General features: G+C 41.3%; 1 protein-coding gene across 2 annotated transcripts in view; it reads right to left on the bottom strand.

Moving 5' to 3' along the window:
• Window positions 1-12,145, bottom strand: part of SYN3 (synapsin III) — a 785,331-nt gene that overhangs the window by 113,563 nt on the left and 659,623 nt on the right. For both annotated transcript variants that reach the window (XM_006897530.1, XM_006897529.1), the window contains one exon: window positions 11,212-11,274. In XM_006897530.1, coding sequence (XP_006897592.1) covers window positions 11,212-11,274 — 63 coding nt within the window. The remainder of the gene's footprint in view (window positions 1-11,211; window positions 11,275-12,145) is intronic.

The raw sequence follows: 12,145 nt of genomic DNA, 5'->3' as shown, positions 1-12,145 counted from the left end.
CAGTGCAGCTTCTTGCCACTATGCCACCAGAGCTCCCTTCACCTGCTTCTTTTGGACACATCAGAGGGATTCATCACTGAAACAGTGTTGGATAAGTAGAGGTTAAGGAGGGTACAGGAAATCCTCAGTAGAGTGGAATGATACAGTATTTTCAATGATGGCCTGGGCTATGCCAGTGACTATATGACATAGGACCAAACGATGTTTTATAATAATGGTGCCCTGGGTTGGAGTCTATTCAACAGCATCTATCTAGCTGAGTAGGTTATTATTTTTAACTTTCTCTTATTTTGAAAAAAATATACAGAGGCATGCACAAAGCAAAATCAACAGCTCAATGAACTATTAAAAGACAAATAACTACCACATAACTACCACCACATCAAGGAGGAAAATACTGCTCACACCCCTCAAATTCCATTCCTGCTTCACCCCAATGACCACCTTGCTTTTTCCAAAATATATTATGGCTTTATGGAAATACTTTTCTTGAGTTTTGTCACCTAAGTATGAACCCCATTACAAATTACAGTTTCCCTGATTTTTTATTTTTATATAAATGGAACCATTTGTATCTGACTGATTTTACTCAGTGGTAGTTTGTCAGATGCATTCATGTTGTTTTATGGATGGTTGTATTTTCATTGCTGAAAAACATTCCAATTGTATGAATATACTCTAATTTATTTAGCTGTTCTATTTTTGATGAGCCTGTAGATAGCTACAGGTTTGGGCTATTTTGAACAAAGATGTTATAAGCTTGTGTCATGTTACACACATGCACCAAGGTGCATAGGGTGGATTAAAAAAAAAGTGTGACTTCAGTTTAGTAGAAAATATGAAATTATACCCCAAAATAGTTATGTCAATTTATTAGCTCTGCGTGTTTCTAGTTGCTTCATATCTTCATCAGCACTTGTTGTTATTATTGTTAGGTGCTGTCGAGTTGAGTACGATACATATTGACCCTATGAATAACTGGTCTGAATGCTGTCCTATTCCATACCATCCTCACAATTTCTAACACTCTCAAGGCCATTGCTACTATCACAGTGTCAAGCCATCTGGTCATGAGGGTCTTCCTCCCTTTTTCTGTCCCTCCATCTTCCTAAGCATGATGTCCCTCTCCAAGAAATCGCCTCTCCTAGAAACATGCCCAAAGTATGCGAGACAAAGCTTCATCAACTTTGCCTCTAAGGAGTACTCTGGCTGTATCTTCTCCAAATCATACCTGTTTATTTTCTTGGCAGTCCACAGGATATTTAGCACTTTTCACCACCACCATAGCTCAAAGACATCAATTCTTCTTTCATCCTAACCAGACATGGCCTGAATCAGGCACTAACCAGACTAACCAGACTAACTAACTAACTAACTAACTAACATGACTAACCAGACATGGCCTGAATCAGGCACACCATAGTCTTCAAATTGACAACATTGTTCCTCAATAATTTGGAGAAGTCCCTGGCAACAGACTTTCCCAGTGAACTAACATCTCCTGATCTCCTAACTGCTGGTACCAAATGTATTGATTGTGGATCCAAATAAGATGAAGTTGTTAACAGTCTCACTCCTTTCTCTGTTGCCACAACAGAATAATATCATGATGTTATCTACCATTGCAGTGGTGAGAATTATTGTTTCCTTGACTTTGAGATGCAATCCATACTGAAGACTGCAGTGTTTACCATTCTGTAGTAAATGCTTCAAGTCCTCCTCATTTTTGGCAAGCAAGGTTGTATTATCCGCATAATTATTGATGAGTTTACCTCCAATCCTGATGCCACAGTTTTCTTCAGAGAGTCTAGCTTCTCCAGTAATTGACTCAGCATATAGATTAAATATGCTATGAGTCACCTACGACTTGACAGCACTTAACAACAACATAGATTAAATAACTATGGAGAAAGGATACAATCCTGACACACACCTTTCCTAATTTTAAGCCATGCCTTATTTCTTTGCATTGTTTGTACAACAGCCTCTTGGTCTAGGTATATGTTTTGCACAAACACAAAAAGTGTTCTAGCTTTCCAATTCTTCTCAATGTTAAGCATAATTTGTTATGAACCATATAGTCAAAAATGCCTTTGCATAGTTAATAAAGCACAAATAAATATTCCACCGGTATTCCTTGCTTTCAGCCAGGATCCACCTGACATCACCAATGATATCCCTGGTTCTACAGCTTCTTCTTCAATCCAGCTTGAATGCCTAGCAGTTCTCTGTCCATGTACTGTTCTAGCAATATTTGAATGATCCTCAGCAGTATTTGCTTGCATGTCATATAAATAGTATTGTTCAATACTTTCCAAAATCCGTAGGAGCACCTTTCTTGGGAATGGAAACAAATATTAATCTCTTTCAGTCAGGCAGCCAGGCAGCTGTCTTCCAAATGTCCTGACACAGATTGCTGAACACATCCAAGGTTGCATCTGTCATTTGAAACATTTCAATTGGTATCTCATCTCTCCCTGGGACCTTATATTTGTCAATGCATTCAGTACAGCTTGATTTTTTTTCATTCATTATCACTGGCTCTTGATCTTACGGTGTTTTTAAAAACATTTCAGAGTCGGCCAAAAATTTTTGGTACCGTGTCTCTATGTATTCCATCAACCCTTAGCGTTATACCTTTTTTAATTAGACCTCTTCTGGTATTTATGTAGTGGCCTCTCATTGTGGTTTTAGTTTGTATTTCCCTAGTGACTAAGAAGAGGAGACCTAGTGGCACAGTGGTAAAAATACATGCCTGCTAATTGAAAAGTTTGTGGTTTGAACCCTCCACCCATCCCATGGGGAAAAAGAGGTTGGTTGCAGTCTTTGTTCTCAAAGATTTATAGTCTTGGAAACTTTGTGTGAGCAGTTCTATTGTGCCCTATAGGGTCGCTATGAGCTTCAGTTGACTCAGTGGCAGTGGGTGGGTCAGTGATTAATGAAATGAGCTCCTTCGCATTTATTTACTAGCCATTAACATTTCTGGCGACTCCATTACTCATCTGACTCATGCTGAACTTGTAGCCAAGTGAATGAAGGCTTTGACATAGGATTCTGTTTAATCATACCTCCCCCACTGACTTCAATTGGATTTGGATCTTCACAGCAGGTTCAAACACATTGCTAAGAACAGCAATAACAACAACAACAACAGCTAATATTTACTGAACGTCCACTGTATTCCCAGCATGGTGCTACGTGCTTTATGTGCGTAATTTCTTTTAACTGGCACAAGAAACTTCTGGTATCTTTTACTGCTATTTCTACCTTCACTTTACAGATGTTTAAAAATCTCGCAGCCAGTTTATCTTTTCAAGTTCATCATGGCCAAATTCTACCTTCCACTAAACATATGAAGATAATCCAGACAAGGGTTTTTTTTTCCTTTCTTTTAACCACTTCATAGAAAGCATTGCCTGAGATCAAGGTGAGACTAGTTAAGGAAGTTACCCCAAAAATGTGGCCTAACTTGGCTTCAAATCAATATTCCTAACTGTTTTAGCCTATGCCCTTCGAAAATTTAATTATCTGACTACAGGAAAACATTTTTTTTAAAAAGAAAATTGAATAATAAAATGGAGTTGGTCATGGGGTTAACTGTGTCCCCCACAAATACGTCAACTCGCACGTCATGATTCTCAGTATTTTGCAAGTGTCCTGTGGATTATAAATCTAATCTTTATGATGTTACTAAGGCAGGATTGAGGCAGTTATGCAATGATGTAACCATTCTCCATGATTACCTCCTCTGATGTGCCAATTAGATCTCAGGGTCTTCGAGTGGGATGCAATAACCTTCATTAAGTCACAGCCCTGAACTGATGGAAGATGTTTCCCTGGGATGTAAACCTGTATCACCTTTCATTTCTTTAAGAGACAAAAGGTGAGAGATGTGAGCAGAAATGGTGGGGTGTAAGAAAGAAGAGGCCCTTTGGACCTGGGTCCCTGCATGATGCTTCTCCTAGATCCAGGAAATGCTTGATACCAAGACACATGGAAATCTCCATGGAATACTGGACCTACAGATACCAAAAAGAGACAAGGACTTTCTTCTAGAGCCGACACAGAGATAATTATTTCTCCTAGAATCAGGGCCCTAAATTCAGATTTCTAGCCTCTTACACTGTGAGAGAATATATTTTAATCTCTTGAAGTCTTCTTCTTGTGGTATCTTTTTCAAGTACTGAGTGGCTAAGACAGAGATTTATTTAATTGTCAAATGAAGAAAAACAGTTGTAAGGCAAAAAAAACCCTAGTGTCCTTCATATGCAAAGAGCTTTCACAAAATAATAAGAAGACAACTACCTCAAAAGAAAACGATCAAAGCTTTTTGAGACTAAATAATTCTAGAAACTTTGCACACTGGTACATGGTCTTGTACCACCACAGTATATATAAGTCAATTTATGACTTTGAGAAATTCTGTACTAAAACTTATTTTTGCATAAACTTTTCCAAGTCTATATGATAAAAAAGCCTTAAGATCCAGAATAATTATAAAGCTTGGAATTGTTGTTGTGGTTGTTATATGCTGTTGAGTTACTTGCAACCCTATGTACAACAGCTCTAAACCCTGCTCTATTCCTTGCCAACCTTATTTTCTCCAACACACCTTTTTGAAAAAATAAAAAAAAAATGTTGAACATTACAATAATCACTGCTCCTTCTGCTTTCTTTTCTGGTAAAACTTTTAACAGAGGAAGAAGTTAGTTTAGCCAGGAATTTTTCAACCTTGATGCTATTGACGTCAGGGTAAGTCTCTGTTGTGGGCGTGGGGGGGGGTGCACTATCTGATGTCCAGCAGCATCCAAGCCTCCACTTACTAGAAGACGAACACTCCCTGTTTTGACAAACTTAACTGCCTCCAGATATGGCTATGGATGTGTGTGTGTATGTATGTGTGTGTGTATAAGGGAGTGGGTAATTGGGGCTTGCGGGATAGGGAGAATCATCCTAGATAAGAACAACTGGTATAGTTTGACTGATCTGTAAAGAACTCACGGTAATAACCAGGATTATCAGGAGGGGCTAGTCCTTGGGAAAATCATCATGTTTGGAAAAGCTGAAGGCTTGAAAAGGTGAGGAATATTCTCAATGAGATGGATTGATACAGTGACTACAGTGATGAACTTGACCATGGTAGAGATTGTGAGGAAGGCACAGGGTCGGACAAGGTTTCTGTCTGCTGTACACAGCGTTGCTGAGTGGAACTGACTCACTAGCATCTAAGGACACCATCTAAGCTCTCCTGAGATTGTTCAGTTCTTGAATTTGGGAAGCGTGAGACACAGACTTCAGTTCTACACCAGAGAACGTTTGCTCCCATACAACATGACTGTGTACCAGGCAGAACAGCAGTTCAGCATCCAGGCTGAAGACGAGAGAGAGTCCACGGATGATGAAAGCAACCCCCTTGGGAGAACTGGTATTTGGACAAAGACTTACACAATATATCAAGTGGGAAAAGCATTTCTTTTGGCTTTTTTAATGAACTTTGATATTGTTTGTGTATTTTATAATTCATATTAATGAGTGACCTGCATAAAGAGATATCCTAAAAACTATTAGAAGCAGGTATGGCATCCACTTCCTAACCAAAGTGCCTCTGGAAACTCTCTGAACCTTGAGAAACAATGATAGTTATGGAAAGGTTTCAGGTCTTTTGTTCATAGAGTCACTATGAGTCGTGCTCAACTCAACGACAATCAACAACAACAACAACAATATTGTTATTCCAGGGAGCTCTGGTGGCCTAGTGGTAAGAAAATGCACTGCAGTCCCAAAGGCATGTGGTTTGAATCCGTCAGCTGCTCTTCAGGAGAAGGATGGTTAATTCCCTCCCATGTGATTTACTGTCTCTGAAAACCCACTGGAGGGCCAGCTATGGGTCAGTTCTGATTTGATGGTACACACCACCACCACCACAACAACAACAGCATTGTTATTCTATGCCTTCTGATATCTGTTATTTTTCCTTTCATTGAAGGGGTGCTCATGGATTGAATTAAGTTTGCCAAAAAAAGAGAAGAAGGAGTGTTGGTGACATAGTCCTTAACCTGTCTGGTTGCTTAACCGTAAGTCCAATGATTCAAATCTACCAGTTGCTGTACAGGAGAAACACAGGCAGTCTGTAAGGATTTACAGCCCAGGAAATCTGATGTAGGGTCCCTGTGAGCTGGAGTTAACTAGATACTTGTTGTTATGTGCTATCAAGTTGCCTGTTACTCACAGAGACCCTATGTGGATTTAAAAGGAAAAATTGAAGCTTCACCTCTTCTGCCTATGTTAATCACCTTATTGGAAATAGGGTCCTTGAGCATGCTATCAAAAAGCTATGAAAAAGAATGTGGCATCAGAATTGGAGGAAGACTCATCAACAATCTACGGTTAGACCCAGCCTTGCTTGCTGAAAGTGAAGAGGACTTGAAATAGAAGGTCAAAGATACTGTCAATTTGGATTACAGCTCAACATCAAGAAGATGAAGAAAGCCTCATCACTGGACCAAGAGGCAACGTCACGATAGGTGGAGAAAAGGTTCACGTTATTAACAATTTTGTTTTACTCGGATCTACAATCGATACCTATGGTAAGAGCAGTCAATAAATCAAAAGGCTTGTTGCATTGGTAAACTCTGCTGCCAAAGACCTCTCTAAAGTGCAAAGATGCCAGTTCAAAGACTAAAGGGTGCCTGATCCAAGCCATGGTCTTTTCAATCAGTGTCTAGGCATCTGAGAGTTGGACAGTGAGTAAGGCTAACAGAAGAACAGATGTCTTTGAATTGTGGCTTTGGAAAAAGAGTATTGAATATCCCATGGACTGCCAAAGGAACAAACAAGTCTGTTTTGGAGTAAGTGCAGCCAGGGTGTGCCTTAGAGGCAAGGATGATAAAATCTCATCTCATGTACTTTGGGGATGTGGTCAGGAGGGGTCAATCCTTAAAAAAATATACTTTGCTGATAAAGGTGGATGGTCAGTGAAAGACAGGAAGACGCTCAGTAAGACAGATTGACAATTTGGTGGCTGAAGGGAGGGGGTGAAAAGAAAGAAACAATGTACATGAGTGAAACACAATACAAACCAATTATTATATGCAAATCAGTAAAACTTTTTTTTTTTAAAGACAGATTGACACAGTGGCTGGAATATATCAGAGACCATGAGACCGGTACAGGTAGAGCAAGGTTCAACTCTGTTGTTCACAGGGTTGCTATGAGTTGTAGCTGGCTTGATGGCACCTATTATCAGTGATCTGAGATCACACCAGACTAGACTGGCTAATAATCCAATATAGTCATGTCCTTAGAAAAGAGAAGAAACACAGACAGACTAGGAAACATGACCAAGTGTCTATCATGCCTTGGCTGCCAATGAATGAAAAGGTGCGGTTGCCTGAAAACTATAGTGACATGAAAAGATCTTTCCCTAAGAGTCTTCAGAGGAAGCTTAGCCTTGCTGACAACCTGATTTGGGTCTCTACCCTTCAGAATTGCACCCATTCAGCTTACAGTGCTTTGTAGCAGCCCAAGGGGATGGAACAAGGATGTACTGGTTCTTCTCTTATCTTCTATTGTTTCTTGTTGGTTGTGATTCCTGAAATTCCCAGACCACATCAGCTACACACAGTTTCCCCGTTGCCTCTCATTCCTTCCCTCTGACTTCCTCTGTATCACGCAGTCACCTGAAAGTTATAGAACTGTCTTTACAAACCAAGGCCCGCTTCCCAAGATACTTTCCAACTTCCCATGTGATACAGATTGAATTGTGCTTCCCAAAGTATGTGTGGGCATCCTAACATTTATGTCTCTGGATGTAATTCTGTTGGGAAGCAGGGTTTGCTGTTTTGTTTTCTGTTTGGTTTTTTTTTTGTCATATTAATAAGGTCATATTGATGTAGGTTGTATCCTCATTTCAGAGTTACATGGGCAGCAAAGACATGGATTAGATGAGATGGATTCAATGACATTGAATATAAACATAGGGAGATAAGAGCAAGATACAGGAAGACTGATGCACACATATCAGGTGCAGACTGCCAAGGAATAGGAAATGGCAGGGCTATAGAAGCTGAGACCAAGAACTTCTTCCCAAGTGGACAGAGAACCTTCCTCTAGAACTAGTGGTCTTCTTGGCATCTAGTCTTTTTATTACTATTTTATAAGTTGCGTACCATGGTGAGTGGTCAAGGCCTCAAAACCTGTTCCTGAGATGGTTCTGAAATTCAGGTGGGATAGACTGGAACAGCACATCAGCAGAGAACTGCCAGAAGTCCAGGCTGGGTTTAGAAGGGGTTGTGGTACTAGGGATATTGTAGCTGATGTTAGATGGATCTTAGCTGAAAGCAGGGAATACCAGCGGGATGTATATCTGTGTTTCATTGACTATGCAAAGGCATTTGACTGTGTGGATCATAACAAACTGTGGCATACCTTTTCAACCTATATGCAGAACAGATTATCCAGGAGGCTGGGTTCTATGAGGAGAAATGTGCAGTCAAGACTGGCGGAAGATCTATCAACAATTTGTGTTATGCAGATGACACAACCCTTCTTGCTGAAAGTGAGGAGGACCTGAAGCACCTGCTGCAGAGTGTCAAGGACTGCAGCCTCCAATATGGATTGAGGCTCAATGTCAATAAGACAAAGATTCTCACCACTGGGCCAATTGGCAGCATCAGGATGGATGGTGAAGAGATTGAGATTGTACACAGCTTTAGTTTGCTTGGCTCCACAGTCAACAGTCTTGGCACCAGCAGCCAGAAAAATTAAAGGTGTATTGCCATAGGAAAGTCTGCTGTTAGGGACCTCTCCAAAGTACTGAAGAGCAATGGTGTCTCTGGAGATTAAGGTGCATCTGATACAGGCCATGGTCTTTCAATCATTTGTTATGCATCAGAGATTTGGATAATGACCAAGGAGGATAGAAGGAGAATTGATGCCTTTGAACTGTGGTGCTGGAGAAGAGTATTGAGAGTACCGTGGACTGCTAGGAAAACAAACAGATTCATCCGGGAAAAGGTTAAACCAGGTGGCTCCCTGGAGGCAAGGATTCTGAGGCTCCATCTAACATACTTTGGACATGTTGTAAGGAGAGACTGGTCCTTGGAGAGGGACATCGTGCTTGAGAGGGTGGAGGGACAGCGCAGGAGGGGAAGGCCTTCTATGAGGTGGATTGATTCAGTGACTAGGGTAATCGGGATGGGTGTGTTGGAGAGAGTGAGATTGGCACAGGACAGAGCAGAGTTTAGGGCTGTTGTACATAGGGTCGCTATGAGTCGCAAGTGACTCGACAGCACATAACAACAACAACCACCACCTTGGTGAGGTATTGTCAATTGCTCCCTATCCATGAAGCATATCTCTAGAGGTGCCCTGATGGCCTTGTGGTCAGTATTTGTGTCAAATGTTTGGAATCTACAAGCTGCTCCATGGATGAAAGATGGACAGTATCTTCCCATGTGGTTCACTGCTGGAGGGTCAGATATGAGCTGGCTCCAAATTGGCAACATATCACAATGACAGTCCTATATGTGGAACATATACCTAGGGAGCTCTGGTGGCTTAGTGGTAAGGAGCTGCACTGCAAACCCGAAATCACACAGTTCAAATCCACCTGGTGCTCCACAGAGGAAAGATGGGCAGTCTCCTTATATGTGATTTACTGCCTCTGAAAACACAGTGAAGGGTTGGTACCTAATAATAACAAGAACAATACCCATGCATGTGAAAGTTATACAAAGAATAAAGATGACTGGGGAATTCATGCCTTTGAATTATGGTATGGGTGAAGAGTACTGAACATACCACCGAATGCTAAAAGAACAAACTGATTTGCCTCGGAGTATGTGTGTTTAGGGCATTTTTTACAGGCAAAGAAGGTGGAAGGTGAGGTGTGTTCTCACATACTCAGGGCATGTTATCAAAAGGTGACAGTCTTTAGAAAAAGACACCATGCTTGGAAAAGAAGGTCAGCAAAGGAGAGGAAGACCCTCAACGAGGTAGATGAGCACAGTTACTGCAACAACGGGCGTGAGCATGAGAAAGACTGTGCGGTTGATTCAGGAAAGGACGAGACTCAGACCTGTTGTTTACAGGGTCATTGTCAGGTTAGTTAACTTGATGGCATCTCGTGACAACATTTATTTGCAACAGGAAAAGTGGACTTGGGGGGAGGAATTGTATTAACAATGAAAGAATTTTTCTTTTACTTTTCAAAGAGAAGAGTGAATTGGGTGGGGATGGGTGGGTAGGGAGAAAAGTGCAACAAGGAATGGAAATCCAAAGTCTCTGTAAATGTTCATTAAAATGAAAAACTAAATTAAAAAAAGAAAAGCCTGATCAATATAGATTGCTAGAGCATGCCACTGTGTCCCTGTAAAAGGTATTATTTATTTTTATAGAAGTCAATTAATTCCAAAAGCTTCTTCCAAGGATCCATATATTCTCCACCTTCTCGACAGGCGATACAGGAATGAAGAAGATATAATAGAAGCTTATAATGTCATTGTGGAAGCAATGCCTGAAACCCTTGATTAAATTATTGTTGTTGGGTACCAGAGAGTTGGAACTGACCCATAGCTGACCCTCTGGGGGTTTTCAGAGGCAGTATTATTACCTGTACAACCATTCCCAACCATTTCTCTTAAACCACAATCATAACAAACAATTGGTTAACAATTCCAATTGCTGTTATGTGCTGTTGAGTATGACTCATTGCAATCCTATGAACAACAGATCTGAATCCTGCCTTATCCTGTGCCATCTTCACAATCTGTGACACACGTGAGCCATTGCAGCAGTCACTGTGTCAATCCATCTAGTTGAGGGTTTCCTCTCCAAATATGATTCCTCTCTCCAAGGAATAGCCTCTCCTAGCAACATGTCCAAAGTATGTGAGACAAAGCTTCATTATCTTTGCCTCCAAGGAGCACTCTGGCTGTACCTTGTCTAGGACATAGCTGTTTGTTCTTTTGGCAGTCCATGGGGTATTTGGTACTAAATTCCAGTTAGGATTAGGTAAATAGAGAGGTATCTGAGGAAATGTTCCACGCTTTTGTGGTCTGAGCCAGTAAGGAGGCGATCCTTGGCTGATTAACACTGTTGTGGGAGTCTGGAGTAAGGGTGAGAGTGGCAGGGAGATGAATGGAAGAGGGGAAGGTGGTCTGGGAAAGCCAGGTGGGCACCCAATGTGAGCAGAAGAACCATTTCTCTTACCTTTCCCATTCCAGCGTGGGCATGTCCCAGCTTGACCACGACGGGGAAGTGTGGGGCTGTGAGCTGAAAGAGACAAGAGGAAACCACTCATTAGCATCCAAAGGCTTCTCCACGGAGGCTCCAGGCACTGCCTGCTCTGTGGAGTCTCATTCCTCTGACACTGCAGGATTCTCCGCAGAGATGCACAGACAGCCACCCTGCTACAGCTTAAATACCCGGAGTGTCAGTGCTTTTGACTATCAAAGGAAGTTCCAAGTTTACTTTTTTCTTATTTTATTAATTTTAATGAACATTTACAGAGACTTTGGATTTCCATTCATTCATTGTTGCACTTTTCCCCTTCCCCCCCAGTTCACTCCTCTCTTTGAAAAGTAAAAGAAAAATTCCTTCATTAGTATACAATCCCCCCCCCGTCCCCCCCCAAAGCAGATATATGCACACCCATGTTTATCACGGCTTTGTTCACAATAGCAAGGAGTTGGAAACACCTAAGTGCCCATCAACAAACTAATGGATAGAGAGGCTGTGGTATATTCACACAATGGACATTCCAAGCTTTTAAAGCCAGCTTGCCTGGGGCAGCCAACAGTATTTTTGCTGTTATGAGTGGCTAAGTGGATTTGAAGTATGTAGTGCCAGAGAACAGGTTTTCCTAGGATGTAATCTTTAGGAGAGCAGATCACAGGTCTTGTCTTCTGCACTGCAGCTGGTTAGTAGTTAAGCACTTAGCTTTTGTATCATCAGGACTCCTTGGAGAGTTGTGTTGTTGTTGTTGATTGCCTTTGAGTAGAGCACGACTCATAGCGACCTATGAACAAAAGGCCTGAAGCCCCTCTACAACTATCGATATTTATCAAAGTTCATAGAGTTTCCAGAGGCATGCTATTTAGGAAGTGGACGCCACTGGTTTCCACCCAGCTCTAACACTCGTGCA

The sequence above is a fragment of the Elephantulus edwardii genome, unplaced genomic scaffold (genome assembly GCF_000299155.1).
Source record: "Elephantulus edwardii isolate Elephantulus edwardi_28Jun2011 unplaced genomic scaffold, EleEdw1.0 scaffold00211, whole genome shotgun sequence".
Lineage (NCBI taxonomy): Eukaryota > Metazoa > Chordata > Mammalia > Macroscelidea > Macroscelididae > Elephantulus > Elephantulus edwardii.
The sequence above is the reverse complement of the archived record's forward strand: the minus strand, read 5'-3'. Positions and strand labels throughout refer to the sequence as shown.